The sequence below is a fragment of the Melanaphis sacchari genome, unplaced genomic scaffold (genome assembly GCF_002803265.2).
Source record: "Melanaphis sacchari strain LSU unplaced genomic scaffold, SCAv2.0 Contig80_pilon_pilon, whole genome shotgun sequence".
Lineage (NCBI taxonomy): Eukaryota > Metazoa > Arthropoda > Insecta > Hemiptera > Aphididae > Melanaphis > Melanaphis sacchari.
Window position 1 is genome coordinate 1,440,535 of NW_020271570.1, and position 27,122 is coordinate 1,467,656.

Here is a 27,122-nt window from a genome sequence, read left to right on the forward strand (position 1 = left end):
TGAAGCTGTTCAAGATGGACCATCTATGCATAATAATATTATTAGCAACAATAGCAATATAAATAAATCATATATTTAACATCATGTAGTATTAATTAACAGTATTTGTAGAATAATAGTTCAAAATAAAAGAGTTGTTACAATTATTTTCTTAAAAATATCTATGAGGAAATTATTCAATAGTGGTAACTGGAAAATTGGACTAAATTATATAGTGCACATTTGTAAACCTTGAAAATGGTTATTTATTTTTACAACCAATATGTAAAATGTATACATTGAAGCATTTAATTTTCTTTGACTTATCAATCCTGAATTAAAAATTGATTATGCCATTACAATTTAGAAATTAGTGCTCATTGTTTTAACACGTTCTTGACGTTCAAACTGTTCTGTGTCAATTTCAGTCTTACGCATACATTCTAAAGAAGACGATGTAATCATTGGTTGATGTTTACAAATAGGTGGCCATCCAGGAGAAGAATCTAATTCAAGCTTCACTGAATGATATATGTGTTCATTATTAGATTCATGCGATCCCAATTTTAATTTTTTTGTTAATAAATAGTCAACAATAAAATACTCAATACACAGACATAAAATACAATCAACTACAGCTAATGTGACCACAATTATTGGAAATTCCATCAACGGAGGAAATTGTAATTGTAATAATTCTTTAATCCAATCTGCTGGGTACAATGTTACATATGAACAAATAGCCGTCATAGTTACTAAACTAGAGAAAAAAACTGTGTTTTTGTAAATTGGTCCACGATAGGGTTTGCCATATGAAAATATTAGAGCCAATATAATGTATTGAAACTGAGAAACAGAATACACTGCATAATTTTCATAGCATTTATACTCTTTTGGCTGAGTATAGTTGAATGGTTTAAACCAAGAAAAATTATGTACTAAGTAAAAAGATAACACTTGTGTTGATACCATTACAAGTAGGTTAGCGATCATCGAAAATAAAGGGATAAATGATAATAGTCTCGTTAACGGAGGCTTTTTAAATAACGATCCTTGAAAGGCTTCATTTCTACCGAAAAAGAACATAAAATTTACTACTAAACCGATATCGATAAACAAATACTCAAAATCCGTCAAGTTACTGTCTATGTTGTATAAAATAAACGTTGAAGTAAATTCTAATAAGCTATAGAGAACCATAAACTTAAAAATTCCAAATGATGTTACAAGAGCAGCTCGTCCTTCTCGAATGATACGAGGCATACAAGAAATATTTGCAATGTGTGATGTAAATGGTGAAGCTACTGACGATTCTGCTTCTGATAATGAAACTCCAACATGAGCTGCTCGTAATGCTCCGCAATCGTTCGCGCCATCTCCACACATAGCTAAAAATTAAATTGTACGTAATATTATGTTTATGATACAAAATTATCTATTCGAAAGTACAAGAAATAGCATGTTATATCTCACCGACATGATAACCAATATATTGCAGTTCTTGTATTAACTGTTGCTTTTGTTCAGACGTCATTCTAGCAAATATTGCTCCCTTTACTAGTATCCTAGGGAGAAGAACAGGAAATTTATCTCTTATGATAGCCCACGTTCGACCAGTCATCGCAAAACTGTAATCTCCATTGACGTGAGCTTCTAGTTCTAAATCATTTTTATTAGAATGATAGTTTTCTAACATCCATGTAGCTCTCTGTACAAATATAAATAATATTATAAGACAATATTAAAAATTTAAATATTAATTTAATACGTACCATTGGTGATGTAATACCACTAGCTGTGTAATATATTTTTGGACTACATCCTTGACTTTCATCAGCTGTTACGTCAACTACTGTCTTTGATGGTAAAACTATTCCACATTCTTTAGCTACACTAACAGCCGTTAAGATGTTATCACCTAAAAAAGTTATATCGAATAATTTTTTTAAATAATTTTTCTTAATCTTATACTATACCTGTAACCATGATGATTTTCATATTAGCCCCTTGAAGTTCTTCAATTACAGGAGTAGTTTGATCTTTTAGACGATTTTCTAAAATAACTAAACCAGCAAAAGTTAGATCACACTCAACTTCTTCTCTTCTTAATTTTGGAATTTGTATAAAGTTACAATTTTGAAGTACTTTATAAGCAAGAGCAATAACTCTATATCCTTCTTCAGTATATTCTCGTAATACAGTATTAGTCGTGCTAGGTACTACAACAATTGAAAAAGTCATAGTTAATGTATTTTCTTTCAAAAAATATTAAGTATATTTTTTTTACCAGTACTAGGAATACATAATGACTGAATCATTTCTGGCGATCCTTTTGTGTAAACAATAAAACGTGGGTCACCAATAGTTTTTGTAATCATACTCATTCTTTGCAGTGATGACGAGAAATGAAATTGATGTATAAGACCGATTTCTATTTGCTTATTATCATTTGTATTGGTCGGATTTCTCACAATTGAGGGTACTAGTACATCGAACTTCGAAGCATCTGAAACTTCTAATTCTTCAAGACACCAAGCCGTTGATTCAAACATCTAAATAATATTCGTTTTTTATTTAATACATATTATAATTTAAAGCAAAAATTAATAACTATCAACTATTTACTTTTATATCAAGTGGGTCTCCTGAAACAGTTGAATTAAGTAGTGTCAACGAATGGCAAGTTACCATACCTAATTTTAATGAATGATTGTTAGACAATGTTGTTACATCTCTAATAGGCGAACCTAGGTCATGATTATTTTCGACTGGTACTACCCCCCACATGTCTAAACCATCTTCTGTTAAAGTTCCTGTCTGCATTTACACGAAAAATGTAATTTAAATGTGTTAATTTTGTTTTTATGGTAAGAAATCTTACTTTATCAAAGCATATACAATCTATTGATCCACAAACATTTATAACTCTTGTGTTCATACAAGAAAGTTGATGATTTTGAAGTCTTCGTAATGCATATAGCCTTCCAACTGTCATTGCAGCTGGAAGTGCTGGTGGAATAACTATTGTAAACAAATCCAAAGACTTAACTAGGATGTCAAACACGGTCAACCCTCTAGATGCCTATACAAAACAATATTATAAAAAACTTGAGACTTAAACATTATATTATCTTATACTTACTTTTGACACGGCAGTATAAATTGAACCAGAAGTCGCAACAGCGGCCAAAATCCAAATAAAACGATACGTGTCCTTATCAAACCTAAAATCGGCCGGCGGAGGATATAGAATTGATCTTACCAATGATCCTTTAGCGGTCAAGTAACCCGTTCTTAAGACTACTCCATGAACCTTTTTATCAGAAAAATATCGTGCTTGAAGAACTTTTGTTCCAGAAAATAAAGTATGATTTGCATCCTCACGTTCATTGTATAAAAGATTTATATTAGGTAATGCAGTCTTGAGTACTGGTACACTTTCGCCTAAAAATAAAAAAACAACAATTTTAAATGTATTAAATTCTTATTAATTTCAACCTTAAGTTTTTTTGTATTACCAACCATTATAATTCATGATTACCTGTAAGCATACTTTCATTAACAACACATGTTCCACAAAGTAAAGCTATATCACATGGCACTTCAAATCCTATTCTAGGTATAACGATTATGTCACCTGGTACCAAATCTATTGTGGAAATTTCTTCATAAATAGCTTCACCATTAGTTCCACCCATATCGCGGCATACTGTCACTTTATCTTGTGTATTTACAGTTTCTAATAAAGTCCTTTGGTTCTGAAATAAAAAAGATAATAATCATATTTATTTGATTCCGGAAATTATAAATATATATTTCTAAAAAATGTTATCCGTCGAAACGATTTTCTATAGATAATAAATTATATTATTAATTAATTACCGCACGAGTTTGTATAACCGACGATGTTATTCCAAAAACTGACATGATAACTATAGCTCCTAAATAATATACATAACCTTCTGAAAACCATACTACAAGAGAAAATGCTTGAAAAATGTATAAAGGATTAAGAACTTCTAGCCATATCAATGAGAATATATTTTGAACAGGGACATTGATTTTATTTTCTCCATAAATGCATTTTCTGTAATTCAATAAAATTAACATAATATACTTAAATTTAATGTATTTATATTATATTAAACGCCTTTAAACAATTTTAATACCTAATTAATTGTTCTTGTATAGAATAACCTTTATATGTATGCAGTTGTGCCGTTGTTAATCCTCGATCTAAACCAACAAGTTTTTGAAATTTTCCTTGAATATCACACCAAACGTAGCAAATCTTTTTTATTTCTACTGTTCTAATTTGACTTATATCTAATACAATAAAAATAACTATCAATATACTACTTAATTTATTTTAAATATCTAAATGAAACAAGCCTTGACATGATCCATCATTTAAATGTATTCTAATGGATTTTATTTCTAATGTTTCGGGATTTTCTCCAACTGCAATAGAATCCAATTTGCTGATATTATTGCCCATCAAAAGTTCTTCTTTGCTAAAATTTAAAATACACTAATGGTTTATTAATTATTTATAAAAAAATTATATCAATTATTAGGTGGTAACTAGTAAGTAGGTATTAATTATATAGATTAGGTAGAATTATAATATGTTTCAAGGTTTAAGCAAATTACGTATGAATAAATAAAGTAACATAAATCCTTTATAAAATATCTATGTATTAGAATGCAACTTCCACTAGTAGTTAAATGAAACTCCAACACGAACAATTATTGTGACAATTTTGGGAAAAATATAACATATTTCTTTAGTTTTAATCTAATTAAGTTTATTATATTGAAATTCTAACATAAATAAAATAAAACCTTTAAGAAAAAAATGTTTAATTGACCAAATTATGTGTTTATGAGTTTTTTTTATCAATAAAACATTTTTAATGAGTAACTAAATGTATGCTTGTCACCTAACCTAATGAACTTTTAATGAAAAAAAGCATTACAATTTATTCCCATTCATTTTTTTTTTTTTTTTTAATTAAATAATTTGATATAGAAAAAGATAATTTGAATAAAGACCATAATTTTCCATTTAAATATACAATTTTGTCATATTTTGAATTTCAAATGTCTATAATAATAATAAAAAAAAAATTACATATGCATTTACGATATTTTTATACTACTGTAAATACAACGTATGAGAACTTTGTATTATCTTATTAATCTTTAACTATTAAAAATAAAAATATTATGATTTTTTAAATAAAAACTTATTTGCTAATTTTCATAATATTTTAAAATTGTTGTTTAAATTTAAACTTTTGACGATTATTAAAAAAAATTGTGAATACATTTTTGATATTTTAAATTTCAGTAAAAATAACTTATAAGGAATCTTATATTAAATTGTATTAATATTTTAATCATCCTTAATCAAAAATAAAAACAATATAGTTATCATATATAAATCAATAAACAAAAGTAAAAAAAGTAAAACAAATTTAATCTACAAATAACATACAACATCTAAAATATTTTGAAAATTGTATCATGTGCTCGTGCTATAAAATAAAAATATGAATATTTGGTAAAAATTACAAGTTTCTTCAATTAGGTGTTTCTTTATAAATAATAACAATAACATAAAATAAATTTTGTCGACAACTGCAGTTGTATTGTAAATTTTTTTAGGGTAGTTTTTTTTTTCTAGCATGAATATTTTATTTTAAATAAATTATATTTTAGCCAATACATTAATTTGTTATTTTCAAATTCATATTTATAAAATTGATATCATTATCGCGAAGTTTTTTACGTCTTATGAAGTTAAGTTTATCATATAGTATTGTGGTACAATTTATATAAAGACGTATTTTGCTTAAAATTGTTTTTATTGATTATATAATATTACAATTATGCCTAGTACTCAAAACTACAATTAATATTAATACATAGTAATTGAATTAGAAAAAACTAACTTAGCTTTTTTTATGGACACATTTTTTACTGGTCTTACAAAATATGATTTATACATCCCTTCATAGCTTTCCTATAAAAATAAAATATTATTTATGTTAGATATAATCATATATATGTTTTTCAATAAGTTGGTATTAATAAAAACTCACAACTATAAGAACACGTTCTGCTTTATTAAGTGGACATCTTTTGTACATAGCGTACAAACCCCAATGAGGCCACCAATGAAATAATAAACGTAAAAATCCCAAAGTCAAAAATATAAGAATCCATATGATGACAGCCATTGGTTTACTTCGTTTGTATCCATAAATCTCCTAGAATTTATAAAAATTGCATGTACCTATAATATTAGAAATTAGTTACAATGCTATTTATATTTTAATATCATTTTGATATTAGAATTTTAAATACTAAAATTGTATAATATACCTTTTAAAACTAATTATAGGTCATAGTAATGGATATCTATTTAGCTTATGAATTATAATACTTAATAAATTATTATTTTTAACAATTTTTTCATTTATTCAAAAATATAAAGTAAATAATTCTAAAATGTAAAAAATTATAGTTCGCAAATTTTTATTTTTAACTAACCATTTCATCGTCTTCCCCTTCGTTGAGCAAAGAATAATCACTAATAATTTGTTCTTTCTTCGAATTTGTATTGAAGCCATTATGTTTAAAAACTGCCCCTGTATCTGTTTCGCATTAAAAAAATAATTCATTAATTTTTACTTTTTGCACTATTTTCTCCTTTAATAATTAAATATAGTTCTTAATTGTTTACCTGTAGGGCAGTTTTCATTTGATGCCATAGTCAGGAAATTTTAAAATTCCTAACGATTGTAATAATCTGCGATTGTTAACCGTCGAACGTACAGGCATTCACGAGCCGTTCAGAAACCGCCTGAATTTGGCCTACTTGTAAGACCGCTATAATTTAAAATTTGTTTGTAAATATATGAATGTCAACAGTATTAACAGTAAAAACATATAATTTAAATTAATGTATAAGTAGACAAAACTTTCATAAACTCATAAGTCATAATATACCTAAGTATAGAAAGTGCATAATAAACTAACAGTTATGTAAAAAGACTATTTACTACGTTAGACATTTTTATATCAAATAACTGTAAATAATACATTAATACTTTAAAATGTCTAAAATAATTTTGTAATTTTACGTTATTATAATTTTGGTAAGTGTATATACCAATTTACTGGGTAGAGAAGATTTTTGTAATACTTCACCTATTTACAGTTTATACAATTATTACACGAATTATAAATATTTTATAAACGATGAATGATAATACTACTTTCTTAATTTAGAAATATCGACATAACATATTTAAATGTTACATATCTTTAAAATGCAGGTTATATAACAATAGCTGTTGTAAATTTAGGAATAATATTTATTCAAGTAATTATAATTTGAATAGTTCTGTGTCACAATTCACAGCTTTTATTAAAAAGAAGAAATTCAAATTCTTAACTTTGAGAATTTGAACCACGCCTGTAACTTGTAAATCAATATCGTAATTAAATTAATAATAACAATTTATAATGCTATACTGACCACACAAATAATGATTTTAGCTCTAGTGTTGTACGAAATACTACCCTCTCCTCTTTAAATAAATTAATGAATACCTACCTTAATATTTGCAATTCATACAGTTAATATAATATATATTTTATACAAAACACTTAATACAATTTTAAATTCTTTTAGATAAAAGAGTTAAAAAAAATCAACAATTATAATATAGACTTTATTGTTTATAAGTATTTGCAAGTATATACGGTGGCTAAATTAATATTATATCATACGTAATATGCTTATACAAGATTAATGAAATTTCAAAATTATTATTTTTAATACGTATTTATTCTAACAATAGTACTTGTCACAATGTTTTGTAAAAATTCTGTGCTTACAATTACATTGACTCTATAAATGATGGATAGCAGAATAATTACTGAACAGTGAACACAATACGCATTACAATAATTATACTCGTATATGCGATGTATTTTCTCACTCGTCAGTTTATTTATATTTCTACGTCTTTCTCTCATGCATTTTAATTTCTTTTGATCATTATTTGTTAGCGGTGAGGAAATCACAATTAATAAATTATATATACACTTGTTGACACATCAATTATATCAATAATAATAAATAAGCCAAAAGTCTAAGACTGATAAAATATAAGCTACACAAAATATTATGTTAAAATAAAAACACTCACTTATACTTTCAACCTATACGTGAAGAAATGTGTATTTATGCAGTAATTTATTACTTTCGTACTATTGGAGCTCTGTAAGAATTTGCAAAGACGTAGAGCTTCAAAACTTCAATCCCCTGATTAACTTCTTTTTAGAAAGTATTAGGCAATATTTATAAATATAGCTATAGAACTCTTTTACTTATGTGTTAAAAATAATTTTTAAATTTAACTTAAAATACTATGTATCACTGAACTCACTTTATTAATTAAACATTAAATTACAAATATTAATAATATAAATTAAAAATATTAGAATAATATGATGGTTTATGGTTTTGAATAATAAATTAAATAATTCACTTGATATTTGTAAGCATATTGTATACATATATAAATCGGTGATATTAAATTGATTCCATGCTACTTTTATGTGTTTGAATGGAGTCCAGCTTATTATCTTAATATCTTTGAATTAAGTCCGTATAGATAAGATGTCATAACTACCTATATAACCGGTGACACACAATTAGTTAATACTTACTTAATTATCAAATTATTACGAGTGAAAATGGAGTGTATTAGATATTCACCCATAAAATAATTATTTCTCCTCAAAATTTTTTAATATTTTATAATATTTCCAAAAATAATAAGATAAGTATGTACTTGAAATTTCCAAATTATTATTTTCAATAACTATATTATGATAAAATTTTCAACAAATTTTAACTCTTTTTAAAATATTTATGGGTATAACACATTTTCAATTGTTTTTTAGTATTTTTCTATAACTTTCGATAAAAAATTACTCTCTAGGAAAAAAAAGTACCTTTATTTATTATTATTTTTAATATTTCTTAATTAATTAACTCTTTATACTTATTATTACAATTAAAGAAAGTGACTACTTGAATAATCTAACAATATTGGTCGGACTCAACTCCGATAACCCAAAAGTATTTGCCGAGATTCAATTCAATATTTAGAACTCAATTCAATGTTATCCATATATATTTATATATATTAGATACAAAAAATAAACTGCAGTATCTGCTAACTGTAATCAATAGTTTTAATGAACAATAACTGATTATGCATGCACATAAACGAGTTTTCATACAAATTAATGAAATTATTTTACAACAACAATAATTTAAGTTATTTTATAATTTTGCCATTGAATCAAATATTGAATGAATTCCATTATCTTTTACATATTTATTTAAAACTTCTAATTCTGTTCACGTGTTATTTATTACATTGAACCAAGTAAATATACGTTAAAACTAATCACACAGTTTAAATGATCCAAACACAATATAATATAGTATATAAACACACTCAAAATGGTACGAAATTCAATGTTTCACATACTAAAAGTGGGTATCTACTATCCTATTAATACACAATATTATTATATTTTTATATTTTAATCTACAATTTGTTTTTCATTTACGTTAAAATAATTTATAATAAATAACGTCTATTTAACTTAAAAATTGTTTAACTATAACAAATTTTTAAGTTAAATAGACGTCAATTTTTTTTTAGTCATTTAATTCGATTATGAAAATAAAATAAAAATACATTATTTGTTTAAATTGTACTATATTTTTTTAATTAATGACAGAATATACCTAAATAGTTTAAAAGCATTTATAATTAAATACATTCAATAAAATATTTTATACGTTATCATGGTTTTAGATCCTCATTCTCCAATAATTCATGTAAACAAATTAAAAATTAGTTGATTAATGATAATAATCTTATGATCTGTATAAATTGAATTATTCCCTCAGTACCTAATACAAAACAAAAGCGTGTAGTTAATCTTAAATTAAATTTATCAAAATTCAACATAAAAAGCAATAAGTATTTTTTTTTTTTTTTTTTAATACAATAATAGAGTGATATCAATCTGATGTTAAATAATATAATTTCTCTAAAAATTATAAATTAGGTAGTTTTAAATTATACGAGGAGAATTTTTATTATTTGATATTTTAAAAGAATATTTTTTGAAATATTTTGATACCTAAAAATTGATTTTTGAATAACTGATTTTTTTAATTTAAAAGTATTTAATTTAGATGAGCAAAATAGCTAAAATGGTACAATAGAGTACCTAACAAAATGTTTATCCAGTACATACTCCTCTTTCATTTAAACTTAAATACCTATATTTAAAGTGTATTATTACTATTCATTCAAAATTTAATTTTTATGTAGGCATTGAAATACCTAAATCAAAAAAAAAAAAATTGTTCTGTAATATGTAGGTAATTAAAAATTGTATGTATCATTCAAAAGAGTTAAAGAATTTTAAAACAAATAATTATAATAATAAATTGTAAAAACTGTAGACACATAAATATGTCTCTTTGTAAGTATATATGTTAAATAATAAATGTAATAAATAAGAGGTTATTTATAAAGAATTAAAGTACGGGAGCAATAATTATTATTTTATATAATAGAAACTAATACAACGTAAAATTCTATGTCAGGTTAATATAGAATGGTACTTTATCTTTATAATGTTGTTTAAATGTGCATGTATTGTAAAATTTTGTAGTATAGGAAATAATATATTTAATATATTGTACTTTATACTATCATGTAGATGTAATCTATATTTTTTTATAAATAACTAAAAAATAAATTGTTTCAAATTTAAAAAAATAAATATATAATTTTAGTAAATGCAGTAAAAATAATTATATGCCAAAAAACTTAAAATGTTTACTCACGCTTAAAGTAGGAGTAAAAAATATCCTAACTTTATGTTCGGATACTTCACTTTATATTCGACACTAGGCGGATACTGAACGCGACGTTACGAGGGTCAATAGTTTGATATCTTGGTTTGTGTTTTGTTCAATAAAATTTGCATGCTAATGTACATCTATACTAGGCTTATGCGTAGATGCTCAATGAGTAGTAATTAAAGCTATTAACAGTCTTCAGTGGTTGTTTTCTCATCAAGTCAGTCAAATCAAGGGCAAACTTGAAAAGTTTATTTTGACTTAACTTATAGAGAATAATTTTATTTCAAAATATTTTTGATTAATAAAAATATTATAACCACCGTGTTAAGCAAAATAAAATATGTACCTATTATTTTTTAAATATTATGAATTTATGAATAAATTAGTTCAATATACATAAATATTGAGCAATAAAAAGTAGGACGTACCATTTATTTAGTGATGCATTAATTTTCAAAGTTAGCTTTATGATTTTTTAAAAAAATTGTTTACTCGTATATAGTTTGGAGTCATTTTAACACAATAAAACCTATTTTTTTAACAATAATTATTTCTGCAATAGTGAATATTTAAATTATTATTACACGGTTTATCTGTAATTAATACACCGATAAACCAGATATGTTAATCAAATTAAAAAAATGTATTAAACTTTTAAATTCACGTGTGTTATTAATTTAGTTGAAAGCCGCTTATAGGTGTATTAAAAGATTCATGTACCTAGTTACAAACTGGCTTGAATAAATCCATCACATATTTGAATAATAAATTATTATTATCAGTAGGTAAAATGTCGCACGTAAAACAATACGATATAAAAGTAATCTCAAGCGTATTTACAAAGATTAGGTACAAGAAGTTCGTAGGTAGTGACTTAAAAGGATTACAAATAATAACTTGAAATGATCATGGAAATTAATTCAATGTTTATTATTGTTATTTTTACTGTTAAATGTTATTGTAAATATCTAGTTAGCTTTGGGTAAATGACAATAGTTCTCTATTCTTAAACCTGTTCATATAAATAAATACTCGTACATGCCTATCATATTAATAATATGTAATATTTTTTTCTTTTTTTATTACTAAATAAAATTTAACCATTTTTCAGACTTCATCTAGATCCACACTGGGTTATCATATTATAGATTGTATTATACTACATTTATATCATAATATACATTGTTTATAGGTAGGTAAACACAGTTCTCACAAATGGTAAATACAATTTTTGAGCATTTAAAATATCTGTAAAATAATAACTGACGAAAAGTTTAAGAATGATAGGTTAGATTAAAACTTTTTTATAATTTTAAAGCTTTTTTTAGGTAATTAAAAATATTATAAGAAAATTATCACTTATCTTCAAAAATATATATATATTTAAATATATTATTAAAGGCGGGTGCAACCTTCATAATTTATTGTTTTCTACTAAGTAGGTACCTACAAAACTGGTCTTGAACAATAATTTAGCCATAATACTGACAATTTGAACAAAAAATACAAAAATAACATTAAATAGTAGGTATCTAGAACTGAGGTAAATTATGTTACTGATATCGTATTATCATTAATTTATTTGTGAATATAATACTATTATTATTACGATAAGTTTTTTATTTGAGCCAAAATAATAACCATGTATCATATTATAGTCATAGCAGCTGAATAATTGTTTTTTACCATTCAGCAAATTAGTACATGCAAATTATAAGCCAGTTATTTACTATGTCTGCCGTTAGTATTTGAGTAAAAATAAAAAAAATTATGTGTCCTCAATATTTTTCACATCTACATTTGCGGTAACAAATTTATTTTTAGCAACATTAATAATTAATACAAATTTACTTGGTGTGTAGTTTTTCATCAAGTAGTGCATTTCATTACTCATGTCATTTAGGCAAAAATTAAACTGCCAGTTATTAATTATCATCAATTAACCATGGTCATGACCCTTATAAAACAAGATGGTAAATACTAAATTCTGCATCTAAATTGCAATTAAACAATTGGTGAAAATATATTTAAATTATGTTTATAATCCATGATGTCTCACGGTTGTCAATAACAAATTGTGATAAAAACAAACAATTATTTTTACTCGCTCCAATCAACATTTATTAGACTGAACAGGTTTTAAAAGTAAGTACTATTTAAACGTTTTTATCAAATATGACAAGCACTCCTACAATTGTACCCGCATCAAAACTTAAATTATAGGTTGAGAACACAGGTATTTGGCCCCTACCTCCTACAGCCCTTAAAAAGTATTTGCTTTAATATTTTGGGTATTCTTAAAGTTAAGGTAAATATTTTAACTCTATCAGAACTTTTATTAAGAAAATATTTAAAAAAATATTCTAATTCAGTAATTGTAGTAAAAGATGTATTAATGATTATTGTTATTGTTATTTTTATTTTGATCTAGTTAGTATAGTAGTAGTATAAGTATTAGTAGTAGTAGTAGTAGTAGTAGTAGTAGTAGTAGTAGTAGTAGTAGTAGTAGTAGTAGTAGTATTGAATAGTAGTGATAGTAAAAGCAGCTCTAGTATTTGGACGATCTATCCGGATGCAGGAGACCATTTTTTGTATCAAAAGGTGCATAATAAGTGCGCGTGGAGACTGGTGTCGTTTTTGAGTAGACCTGCTCAAAACGGTACTCTATAAGAGCAGTTCTCTGTGTCTACCATAAGAATTACACAATCATCGCATAAGGTGAGTTCTAAGTTAAATTTAGAATTAGTAATACTACAAGTGTAAGTATAAAATATGTATGATAAATAATAATGTTAATTATTGTGTTTATATAATTACCTAATTTTATAATATTTTGAAATAGGTATTGAATTATTTATATGCATAACACCAATATACCTACCATTGAATATAAATACTTTTTAATTTTTAGTTCTAGTATTTATGATCAATAATATACATTATCATAAAGAAGTATCACGACATATGCTCAACATTTCTTAAGTGTAAAACTGTATAAGTCACTCAATGATCTTAATCACAATCAAGCCTTACATGTAACGACATAACGATAACTAATCTATGAACGTATAGATCTTTTGATTTTTAAAATTTTAACGTCCAAATCTATTTAGAGCGAAATATTTTCGAATTACTATTACTTAATAAAAGTTAAAATCACGTACCTACAATAATGTGATGCCGGTATTATTTAGTCGTCATTGCCAGATCGATAACGTATAAATATGCGTTCAATTTGCGTGTTTGTCGATCAACGATAGTGACTGTGGTCCGCTTGTTATTAAAGTATTATTATAGACTATAGTATAAGAGTTTCTAATACAAGCAAAGAACGAAAAAAAAACCAGTTACACAAAATCTCCTACTACTCGTACAAACTGAAGATAATATGACGTATAATGTGCTGGTAAGGTAGGTAACTTGAGAGTTGAATCAGCTGCTTGTCAATTGTATCGCGAATAGATAATTAAATTCACTCACGTGCATTGCGTTTACAAAATTGTAATATTTTACTAACATTTCACTTTAAACCTAAGTGATTGTAATGCATAACGTCGTGGTACTGCTGCAGTCTTCCCGTAAAATGCAGTCGAATAATTTTTACCGGATGATTATCATTGATTAATTATTGGTATTCCGTTTGTTTGGAAATTTTTAATAACATTTTTTATCTTCAATTATAGTTAAATCCTTTTATATATTTCTATGAAATTATTACTACTTTGTGTTCGTTGAAAGTACGTTTACCATTTAATTATATATATATTACTATAATGTATATGTATTTTCTCGTGTACCCATTTGATAATACATTTATTATAATCGGAGTACTATTCAGATTTCACAACTCAAGTATTTTAATCATTTTCAGTGGAATCTAATCTGAGTGGCGACACTGCATTGGTAGCTAATGTAATAATTAGCTGTATTATTTATATGTCGACTGTTTTTATCGTATCGCTCGTTATTAAACTATCGTTAAAGACGTATCAAGAAAGGTTGACATTCGTAAGCCATTCAGACGATGCAAAATATTATCTGACATCATTGTCCATGGAAATCGTTGAAATCACCGAACAGTATTGTTACACAATAAACATCGGGATAAGTATGAAAAAAAGATAATAATAACAAACTTGTAAAATAACAATGAACAGTCATAACACTCATAACTTATAATTAATTAATTATGGTTAAGACATGTATATCTTTATCCGTGGCGAGTAAAATATGCATTTAATTTTACTTAAAGTAAGTACGTTTAATATCTAACGTAGAAACATGAAATATCTTTTCGGCAGCTTGTACATAAAACTGTTAAAAAAAGTACTGGGACAAACATCAGTATAACTAATTTAAATACTATGATATATTCTTAAATGAAAAACAGATACCAATCAATCAACTATTCAACTAAATATTCTACAAAGACTTATACGCGAGAAAATTCGCCCAAAAGTCTAGTAAAACAACAAACAAATAACTAGTTTCTGCAGCATAATATGCTATCACACATAGTGCTATCGGTCTGACAAACAAATTTTTGCAATCCCGCACCCCTCTATTTCTCCTGATTTAACCTCATATGATTTTTTTTTTCTGAAACTTAAATCTACGCTTCAAAGACAACAATTAGAGGAATTAAAAATAAATATTAAAAAACTACATCAAAACTTAGAGCTTTAACTTTGGAAATAATTGAAAAATAGATTTCTGAGAACATTGCATTTCGTCGCTCAAGGAGAGTATTTTGAAGGAGATAATTTTTAATAATATGCAACATAATTTTTGTAGTTATTACAAATTAAATTCCAGTACTTTTCAAACTAACATTATATGGGCAGCGGGCACAGAAACACGCTACAAAATAACCTTAATATATACATTTTTTATAGATGAAAAGACATTTGATAATCTAAAAATATATGGATGAATACCACAAAAAAAGAAGAAATAGTATACTGTAAACTCATTATCGTTAAATTTAAATTAAAACTGTTTAAATATAATTTAAATGTTTAAGTATAATTACCATATTTCGTGGTATATCCTTACAGTCTTCTATTTTTATCACATTTGTATACACTGTACTAATTCCGCACAAAATAGAAACGATCTCAAAAATTATGTTTCTTAAGTGTTTTTAAAAAACCTTCATATAACTTGACGGTCTTGGGTCTCAATACTTTCTGAATAATTAAGTAGTAGGCATAATAATTTTAGTACGCTTAAATACTATACCCCGTCCACTTCCCAATGTAATTGGGAATTACTACACCTATCTTATCAAATTAACCTCCGATACGTCGATACGTACATCAATTACAATATATCATTAAAAAACCACCTATAAATCAAAAATAAGTGTGGTTTTAGAATTAATGCACTTGTTCATAATAATATAGTTAATTCACCGAACGTATCGATTAAGTATTTTCTTTAAAAACATGGGTATTCATTTGAATACTGAAAACAGGTGAAACAATCATCCTTTGTAAAAAAAATATTTTTTATCCAATGTGAATTTAATTAAATGATAATAGTTAGTATTATTCTCGTTATTTCAATTTTAATTAAAAAACATTTGTATTTCTTATTTCAATAGTCCATACCCGGTCATTGATGTTTTCGAACCTTTTAATATATGGCTATTATAATATTGTATTATTTTAAAGTCCCATATAATGCTAAACAATTTATGACTAAAATTACTAATTTCAACTTTCAGCTGACTCTGTGCCCAAATAATTATGCAAGTATGTGTGTTTGAGTTAAGTTAGGTTCGATTTTGGATTTCACTAATAAGTATCTTATTCTTATTACTACTACGTTTACGACTATATAGTATAATATTATTAATATTTTATCAATTTTAAAGAAAAAGCCCTCGTCAAATGGTATATTTTAAACAGTTTTTTTTTTTTTAATATTATAAAATTGCTTTAATAAACTTTAATATTCTAAATTACACTTATACATAGATTACTATAACTTCTTAAAATAGTCTTACTAAAAAATCAATATTTTCCAGTGCTGAAGTTGTATAAATTATCGGGAAAGATGGTCGTGGTGATATTGTTAAAACTGATTTGTAATTATCTGGTAAAATTAACGACAAATTCGTGTTCATATTACGTGTTTCGTACAAATTTAGTATTCGTAGTCTATCACACCAGTCCATTGGCATTGTCTGTCGTAACTAAATTGCGCAACTATATTATTCAACTCAAACTTCATCGTAGGTACATTGTATAAATAAATATATGTTTATTAATTATTGATATGTATAAATGTTATTCGAAAAAAATATCAATTCATTCAATAACTGATACTGTACAGACGAGAAAATACGACGAGTCCTCCGAATGGTTATATTATTACCAACAATTGCAAGAAAACGTTGCAACATATTATTATACAAGACCTGTATCAAAGTGTAAACGTCTTAAGAAGTTTAGTGGCATTAATCGCATCAAGTTACATTAGCAACAGGTAACGTGTTATTAATCTGACTAATTAGTTATTAGTGTTATAACTATCTCCATAGTAGAACTATTTAAGTTTTTAACTACATAACACCTCATAGCTATGATTGTTTTTATTTATCTGGCATTTAGCTGGTCTGCAGAAGAAAGATGTATTTTCAAATATTATTTTGTTGTCGTATTATTGCTAAATATTTTTTAAGGAGCTTAAAAAATTATTAATAGTATAATTTTTTTAATACAACTTATTTACCTATGCTCATTCATAACAAATTATAATTTATTATACGATACGAACTACACGTTTATAACACTACACATACGTTAAGTATGTTTCTAGTTCATACATGTTATATATATAATATATACATTAGATTCATTATACACCTCCAGGCTCCAGGTCAGTGATATAAGTGATATCAAGCCATAATATCTTTAATATATTTATCGTCTAATATGATACTCGCTACAGTATAGCTTCTCTATATATCAACCCCTAGGAGATTTGAAAAACGCACCTGGTACTCAGCCATATTATAATATAAAATCGTAAAAAAAAATTGTACATGATGAAACTGTTCTGGTATCACATTTTAGGTGCACTTTGGCGCTGTGGTCCGTAAACGTACTGAACACGAAGGAAACGTTCTTCAAGATCAGGTGCTCCAGGAATTTGAAAGTGAATAATTCGCACAAATTCCGTATATAATATTATTATACATGTGTATAGTCCAACGAAAATAACACTACGTCTTGTTTTTGTCGTGTATTCCATCATAAGCTTACGGACCCATTGAACGCGGCAATCGGAGAAGCCATCATCACTTTCGCATACTTAGCCATGCAATTGGGTTTGCAGAAGGTATGCAAGTACTTACGGATGTCCAAAAATCTATTTATTTCGTCCATACTGATGTACATAAATATGACCGGTAAATGCACTCCAGGGCTTATTATTATATTGTTAGTGTTGTTATCTTCATGCGTAATGTACTACAGATAAAAACTGAAACGGGAAATCGTTAAAAATAATAAGAATTCAACCTAATCCATCAACTAAAAACGAGGTGTTATATTAATATGAGTAAAAAGGTAAAACATACCCACCATCCACGTTTTGACGAAATCGATTTCGATTATTAGTTAATATAATATTTAACATTCGTTGTAAATCGCTGAAAACAGTAATATAAGACACTCAACAATTAACATTCATTATCGTACCTATTAGGCCTATCACACCTATTTTATCTAATGTTATAATTTACTTTCTAACTTCTTTAAATGGCATAATATCTACTAAATGTGTTCACCTTTGGACTACCTATATTACTATAATCTATTATAAAGATACTGCGTTTTCGTTAATATTTTATTTAGTACAATTTTAAAAACTGATTTCTACGAAAACAAATGCATTTATTAATATCTACACAAAAATCTATTATTCAAACAAGGTATTAGTATAATATTCTCCTTAATCTAAAAAACTTGTCTCCTACAATTCTTTTATCTATAAAAATTATAGTAACATATTAATAAATTATAAAATTTACACTATATTACTATAATAAATTTGATAAAATATGTTTATTCTTTCTTGGTTAACAATAAAAATATTTTATTTTATACAAATTAATATAGCACTCAGTAGCATAGCGAACTTTAAATTTGCCAGGAGATAGATACAGTCTAATATTACACTACAACCCATCCACCAAAAATCTAATAAAACTTAATAAATGTCGTCATATTTTTAATTACCTATGGTAATAAATGGTATAAATATATTACATTATCATACACTGTAGAGTATCATCCACTCACTCATTGAACTCTAAAAAAATTCTTGATTATCCCTTCGGCACGCCACTGAACTAGTACCTATATCCTACACCCATATTTTACATTTAAGTTTCTAACTATGTCACATAAATCTTCGTTAATCTACTTTGCTAAGATTTTATTATATAATATTTCAATAAAATATGTATCATGGTTATTTTTTTGAACTTCAATCTTCACCCATTTACCTAAAAGTTTGTTCACACCAACACACCAGATACCTATATAATTATACATTCATACTTAAAATGCAGATAAATAATTATTAAAGTCAGATAAGGTGCAAGCTATCATATGCAAATATTACATATTATTATGAAGTTTATTAACGTATATATCATAATACATTGACGTTTAATGATTAAAATAGCATTTCGATACACCGGCGTGCTGATGAATCCAACTTACGCGACGTCCTTGGCGTACGGTTGTCCCGGACAAATAAATAGAGACCATTTCGTCGTTTTTTGGATCGGTCCGATCTTCGGTGCTCTCGTTTTCAAAGACATCGTCAAAATAACACAAATTATGTTTAATATTATGCTATGGCGTCGCTGTTAAAGTGATAAATGAAAAATGAATAAGCGGTTAACCATATCATAGATTAAATATACAATTTAATATTTTGTTTTATTTTTATCTGTATATTTAATTTATGGTCATATCCAGTAGTATATATATTGATAATATATATATATATATATATATATATATATTTTTACTAGGTATACCTACAAATTATCATATAATAACAGTATCACTATACCACAAACTATATGCTCAGTACAACGAATTACGAACAACAAGATATTGATTATACCTCATACCTACTGGCAGCTCCTATATTACATGTTAGGTATTATATATTTTAACAATAAAACCACGTTTGTTGCTAAGACGGAAAATACGTGTTTGTTTTTTAATTTTTATAGTTTAATGATACTGTATTATATACATATTATATACTCTAACGATAAAACATTACTTTTATTGATAATATTATACGTATCATATGTTATTGTGTTTTTTCAATATTTAATTAAAATATACATAAATGCCAAGTATAATTGAATGAAATCAATAAATAGTACCTAATTGTGTTTGATATAAGCAAAACAAAATGGAGCTAAATGAAAATCCAGGAAAATTAAACTCTGCTTCGACTATCCAAGAAAACGAGCTGCTATCGGAAGTTTTTGAAAAAACTTTACTCGAGATATCTATACTAGATTCACTTTACGGCAGTAGTAGCATCAGCGAATATATTAAAGACATTTTCCAAATATCAATTTATGACTTGCATAATTTCGGAACGTTAAAAACCTTGTACGCTATAGTCGATGAAAACGAACAAAAGAAAAAACTACAATTTCATTTACAAAAAGACAAACAAGAACCAAATAATGACGAACATTTTATAGAAGAATACGTATCGTTGGAAAAAAAAATACAAAAGTTTAAACAAAAAAAAGAAGAAATTGAAGCGGTTATCGAGAAGTGTACGGTAAGTTTGTTGAACCGAACCAAAATTGTAAAATTAATACCTGCATTAAAATATACGTAATTTAATATTTAATTTGAATATCTATAGGACTCATTACTTAAGTCAAAAACCGTTTTTATATGAATTATTTACTTCCACACAAATAAACAATTATAAGCTAACATACTATCTATTATCATTGATTGTAGAATAATCTATTCTATAATAAATGTTATTATTTACTAGTAATGCATAATGATTTTTTTTAGTATTTATTATACCTTTTCAAATAATATATAAATATCATATCGTTTCATTGCGATATCAAATATAAATTTATCATACATTTTTTTACATACAAGATAAAATTATAGAAATCTATAATTTAAAATTTTACATTATACTATACAATATACATTTACACAACAATAAAATCATTAAAATAAATAATTAGAACATTTGATTAATCCAATTAATTCTGTAGTTCTATATCTAAATGGAACGATAAATTTATTCATTTTATTATGTTAACATTTAATGTTATGTGTTTCTACATAGACATAATTTATTTTCAATTAGCATTTTAAGTTCAATATTTAATACAATTCGTTAAAATCACAAAAAATTGCAAATTGTTTGATCTGTACTGTATTACTATGAGTAAAATAAATTACTTTATCTAATACTAACAATAAATAACATAAAATGAAATAAACTTGATATAATTACTAATTTATATTACTGATAGACCGTCTCCACTTAGAATCATTTGATTTTAGAAATCACATTAGAATTATATCATTGAAGTCAAATTTACCACATCCATTACAGTGACTCACTCGACACCTATTGTACAGCAGAATGGTACCTACTTTCCCACCTTTTTTCAACAATAACTTGAATTTTACTATTAGCATATTTAAAGGAAAAAATATTATGTACGTACATAGTGATTTTTATAAATATGTATGTTTTAAATTTTAATCGAGGTAATATGAGAACTTTAAATAGTATATTCTTATAAAATATTAAATACTCAAAATTTAATTCAAAAATCTAAATATTAAGCCTAAGTTAGACTCTGAATAATATTCTTACCTTTACATCAATAATATTATTATATTAGGTTAATCTACTCTAATACTGAAAATTACAGGATAAAATAGATTAATATTCTTTTTATTATTATTTAAAATTTTAAAGAAGAATCAATTAATGTGATGGCAAAGAGAAAGAAAAAAAAATATTAATTATAAATCCTACCATGAAAGGAATTTCGACAAATGAATAACTTTAAACAAAAATGTTGCTGATATGTTAAGTGTTAGACGGAGACAAAACATCACGCATGTATGGGGCTATAGTTAATTGCATCCACGGTAATTTGTGTAGGTACATTTTGAAAGTAACAAATTGAGTCCCGTGGAAAAAAAGTAGTAGGTAAATAGGTTCCAACATTATTATATAGGTATACTACTATTATTAAATTATATTTATACCTAAATCATATTATCAAATGTAGAAAACTAATCACATGAATTTCATTTAGATATAACTATAATAATAGTAAAAATTAGTTTTTACTGATTAGACTTATAATAAAGATAATAAAATATTAAAAAATTAGATATGTAATTTGTTTTTTCCTAGAACATAATTTATCTACTATCTTTTTTTTCGGGACTCAACTTATCAATCTTAGCATGTTTCTGTATTAATGTATACAAAATAATTTTAATAACAATCGTTTTAATTTTAATACTGATATTTAAACTTAAATTATCTTATTAGATGAACTATGTTGTATAAAAAGTCAAAAATAACTAAAGAAAAAAATCAAAATGTCAATTTCTTCTTTTTCCTGTTCAAATATAAACTATTTTAAAATAATAAATATTATTATAATAGGTATTTTAATAAATTTAGTGATTCAAATGAAACATTTGTAACTTAGATTATTAAATAATTCTATCCAATGTTCAATTCATCAAAAATCAGTACCTAATCTGTATCTTGTTGTAATTTAACAATTAACACTTCTAACTTTCAAGTGACCATAAACGTTATTGTATTGTTTCTTATTATGTTTGACGACAAAGTAATTACTGATTGTAAAACGATTTATTTATAAGTACTAGCATCCGATTTCTAACATATCGTGAAATAAAGTAGCCGTTCACCTATTCATGAAATGTGAGTTCTTAGTGTATGATTGTAGAAATATATCACCAAGGTTAGGTAATTATTTTTTTTATTTTTTAATGCAAAATGAAAAGAAAAATGTAGTTTTTAATCTATACATTTTAAATTTTAATGATTTGTTCAATATCGAAAACAATCAATTTTTTTATGTTAATATCTGTGTTTTTCTTTAATTAATTATGAATTTCATTCACATTTTTCAATTTTTACAGTTTTATAACTTTAAACTTTCATCATAATTTTATTTTTTCAAAAAATTAATAATAATAAATACAAGTACAATATTCATAACTAAGTGCACTGGTAACCAAGTCTTATACTTCGGGTCTTGAAAGCCTGAAAAGGCAAAAATAAGCTAACTAGGATTACGTAGTTATAAAATTGTTATCTTATTCAAATTATATCCATATTCCATATGTATCTATAATAGGCTAGTGGAGAACATACAGCGATACGAAGAGAAATGGAAAAAAACTATGTAGAAAAATGGGAAAAAGCTAGAGTAGAAAATTTCAAATTTAAATTTAGGTCCGAAGAACTAAAATTACAAAAGTATATTGTAGAGTTACAGGCCAAAATGAAAACAGATCAACTCATTGATATAGAGAACGAACAATATTTAGATTATAGTATAAAAGTGAGTCAACCTACGTCATACATGTATAATTTAGGTACTTAAAAGTACTCTATAATATGTATTTCAGAAAAAATTTAAATCCATCAACGATTGTTTTGTTTTCATAGGAATTAGAAAAACAAATCGAGTATTGGGAATGTAAATATAAAACTGACACTAACAAAATTGACGAAAAACTAGAAAACCTTATTATAACACTGGAGGAAAAAACCAAAGAAATAGAAAGTTTAAAAAAAATAGTAAGAATATTTTTATTAATTTTTTTTTCTTGTGTTAATACGTATTCAGTATAGATATATAAGTAATAAATGCGGTATACCGTAGGGCGTAGACCATAGCGGCATTAGCGTAAAATTAGACTTTAATCATTTATTTTTAATGTCTCATACCTATTTCTATACGATTATAATGTAAAATTTTAGTTTATCGAAAGACAAACTATTATCGAGGAACATACTGAAAATAAGCAAAGAGCAGAAGAAGAGAAAAAACGTATCGATCACATGGAAAAAATGGCTACGAAAATTCAAGCGTGGTGGAGAGGTACTATGGTCAGGCGTCGCTTAGGTCCATATAAAAATTTGTCGGGACCTAGAAAGAAGAGTATCAAGAAACCGTTAATACATAAAGGGAAAAAAACGAAAAACAAATAATATATCATTTAAAAGCAAAAATAATTAGAGGTAGGCAATGATGAATAATTATCTATACGTCGCAACGTCCACATTCTACATACCTAGTCGTAAATTATAATATAAGAGATTTCGAAAATTTAATATTACCTTGAATTTTAATAAGGCAAGTCTTAGGTAATACCCAACTTAATCTTAAAATAATATTAACATGTTTTAACAATAATAAAAAAGGTTTATAAAACATTTTGTAATTATATAACCCAAATACACAGCGGTTTTCTACATAGCCTTGTAACCGAGGTTTTGGTAATAAAAATAGAATTGTGAGTAGTATTAACTTGTAGAGTTATTAAAATATAAGAATAAAATACATTTTTAAATTTTGTATTAATAACACTTACAAAAAAATAAAATTCAAAATAAAAATAATCTCCAAAATCTATACATTTGATCAAAAACCGAAGATTTTCTCAATTTTTTTAAAGTTTTCCTCAACCCTTGGCGAATTGCAAGCTTATGCATAGTTACTAAGAATATCAGGAACTAAAATTCGGTGCAGTACAAAATTAAAATATACAAGAATAAGTAATAAACTCAAATAATACTTAATTGTAATTAATAATAACTAAATTATGAAATTTTGTGTATATAAGTATATTACTATTATTACTGCTATTATAGGTAAGTATTAATTTTATAATATATTTTAAAGAACATAACGATATAAATATTATAAATTATAAGCAATATTGAGTAGGTAATGCAATAAATAATAATTATAAACGTATTAATTTTGTTTTAAATTGAGTGCGTGATAAACTAGTGATAGATTATTATTTATTAGAATGTTTATCGAACTCGATGTTTTGAACCATCAATCAACTTACACAAAATAAACAATACTTTATACTAATAAATAAATTAAGTATTTGGTGATCATTTCAATGACAATTAATAAAGATAGTACGAATGTAGTTAATATCTATATTCTATACAGAGTTTAAAACATGATATATAATCACAGTAACGTCTATAAATGAACAATGTTATTTGTAGAGTCTCCTGGTCGTGGCTTACAAACAAATCTTTAATCCAACGTCACGGTCACGTACGTACAAAGTGTGCAGTACACGAACATTTAGATAGTTTAAAGTTTAACCCTCGCAAATTATACGCTGAACATGGATGAGCAAATTACTTGAAACAAAACTGTGTCCAATTAACGAGTACGTAAACAATTAGGCCACTCGAAACGAAACACTTCTATGCATCTTGCTAAAAAAATAAATCTACAAGTGCCACAGCTAGACCGTTGTTGAATGCAATGTTTTTGGCGGCATAAAATAAATAATACACCTCGTGTAGGTAATATTCCTGCAGGTACCTATAGGTACGCGAAGTCGCAAAACAATAGTACTTTGCAGGAACTTAATGCAAATTCAACTTACAGATGTTTGGTTTATCGAGGTGTTTATATTTTTTTTTTTTTTTTGCTCCAAAATGTCTCTGCAAACATTCGGTGCCTATACGACTTTAAAATTTTCAATTTTCAATTTTTCGCACTAATCGATATTTTTAATTATATTTCGCCAAACAAATTTGTTTAAACACATTTTAATTTATTTAGTATTCGTTTTTTAATATTTTATACGTCTTGTACACATTCCACACTAAACTAATTAATATTACACTTGATAGATTTTTAAATTTCAATTCTTATCATACCTACAGGACATTAATTCATACTAAATTTTTGAAATTTTAAAGTTTTTAATGCATTAATATCACAATCATAATCATTAATTACCATTTGTATTCGTACAAATTTCAAGTGTTATAAAGTATAATGTTAGTTGTTTAACGAATATAAATTATCAGCGATTCTAAAAATTTAAATATGTTATAGCAACAATAATAATATTGAGGTATAGGTATTCTGTATCAAACCAACAACATGGACACAAATGGAACATAATATTAGTAGGTACTTATTGACTATTGTTATTATATTTCATACTTTAAACAAGTATTTCATTAATATTAATCGTTTAATAAAATACTCAATGAAAATATATTTTATTTTTTTTAGAATAAAATTTAAACAAATAAGTTTTATGAGACATAGAATCCACGGATTTGTTAAGAAAAAAATTGCAGTCCTCTAAATTCAAAACTCAATTTTCGTTTATACACGTACCGCAAATGTTATAATTTGTAAACACATTTTAACTATAGAATATTAGAATATGTAAGCACTAAGCATTATACTTCGAAGCAATACGATTAGGTAAGGAAATACCGACTGACTACATCATAATTGACCGACTAATATAAATAATTATAATAAATTAAAAAATAAATCAAACATACCATCTACCGCAGTCAAAAACAAAACTTTAATAGGTGCTTAACTCGCGATGGATGAGAACATGCCCCAAATAATTATTAAAATCCAATTTGATTATAATACGTCTTTTCGGTCGAATAGTTTAAAACGCACTATAACTTATAGGTACGCCATGTATGCATAATAAAAACATGAATATACGAGTATGGCCGTACACGAGTGTATGACACACAAGGATTACTCCGTACTCGCTTAATTTGAGCAACAATAACCGTGTGAAATAAAAGTTATTTTTTTTCTAAAATTTTCTAGCTCGTTTAAAACTATCAAGATAAAAAAAACGCAAAAAAAAACACAATTATCTATACACACACACGCCATAATTTGTGCACAGGAAACCGATAATATGTGATGTATGTACATTGTCCGGTCCAAGTATACTTTGCCAATTGTTTATTGGGCATTGTAATTTAGACTATAAACAAAAAATCAGGTACTATCTTTATGTCTCTAAACAATGTATTATTAAAA

At 25.7% G+C, this 27,122-nt stretch overlaps 2 protein-coding genes across 8 annotated transcripts; one reads left to right on the forward strand and one right to left on the reverse strand.

The window, feature by feature from the left end:
- On the reverse strand, nt 1–26,803 carry LOC112601961 (probable cation-transporting ATPase 13A3). 7 transcript variants are annotated; one of them, XM_025349859.1, is made up of 18 exons: nt 10,940–10,993; nt 8,547–8,690; nt 6,731–6,876; nt 6,538–6,641; nt 6,087–6,254; nt 5,937–6,007; nt 4,372–4,493; nt 4,149–4,305; nt 3,862–4,066; nt 3,521–3,737; nt 3,122–3,423; nt 2,861–3,061; nt 2,605–2,796; nt 2,267–2,531; nt 1,956–2,198; nt 1,752–1,897; nt 1,453–1,687; nt 1–1,367 (listed from the first exon to the last, which is right to left on the reverse strand). In XM_025349859.1, exons 3-18 carry the CDS (start codon nt 6,756–6,758, stop codon nt 343–345), a joined length of 3,681 nt encoding a protein of 1,226 aa, XP_025205644.1. In that variant the 5' UTR covers nt 6,759–6,876; nt 8,547–8,690; nt 10,940–10,993; the 3' UTR covers nt 1–342. The 7 variants fall into 7 exon arrangements, with proteins under 7 accessions (XP_025205644.1, XP_025205643.1, XP_025205640.1 ...); XM_025349858.1 differs by lacking the exons at nt 8,547–8,690; nt 10,940–10,993 and adding an exon at nt 26,615–26,803; XM_025349855.1 differs by lacking the exons at nt 8,547–8,690; nt 10,940–10,993 and adding an exon at nt 15,990–16,142.
- On the forward strand, nt 12,903–24,502 carry LOC112601989. The gene is made up of 11 exons (XM_025349897.1): nt 12,903–12,930; nt 14,829–15,065; nt 16,989–17,199; nt 17,297–17,449; nt 18,040–18,121; nt 18,224–18,374; nt 19,658–19,818; nt 20,570–20,791; nt 23,403–23,609; nt 23,717–23,848; nt 24,032–24,502. Exons 1-11 carry the CDS (start codon nt 12,903–12,905, stop codon nt 24,260–24,262), a joined length of 1,815 nt encoding a protein of 604 aa, XP_025205682.1. The 3' UTR covers nt 24,263–24,502.
- Nucleotides 26,804–27,122: the final 319 nt, after the last annotated feature.

Bases quoted from the DNA above. Each gene is read 5' to 3' on its own strand.
- LOC112601989 (XM_025349897.1), top strand. From the start codon at position 12,903: ATGGTCATGACCCTTATAAAACAAGATG. The intron at 19,819-20,569 runs TTTAATATTATG...GACATTTTCCAA, and splicing joins TCAAAATAACACAAATTATG to ATATCAATTTATGACTTGCA. The intron at 20,792-23,402 runs GTAAGTTTGTTG...TATCTATAATAG, and splicing joins CGGTTATCGAGAAGTGTACG to GCTAGTGGAGAACATACAGC.
- LOC112601961 (XM_025349858.1), bottom strand. From the start codon at position 6,758: ATGGCATCAAATGAAAACTGCCCTACAG. The intron at 6,008-6,086 runs GTGAGTTTTTAT...TTATTTTTATAG, and splicing joins CAGAACGTGTTCTTATAGTT to GAAAGCTATGAAGGGATGTA. The intron at 4,067-4,148 runs GTATTAAAATTG...ATTGAATTACAG, and splicing joins ATACAAGAACAATTAATTAG to AAAATGCATTTATGGAGAAA.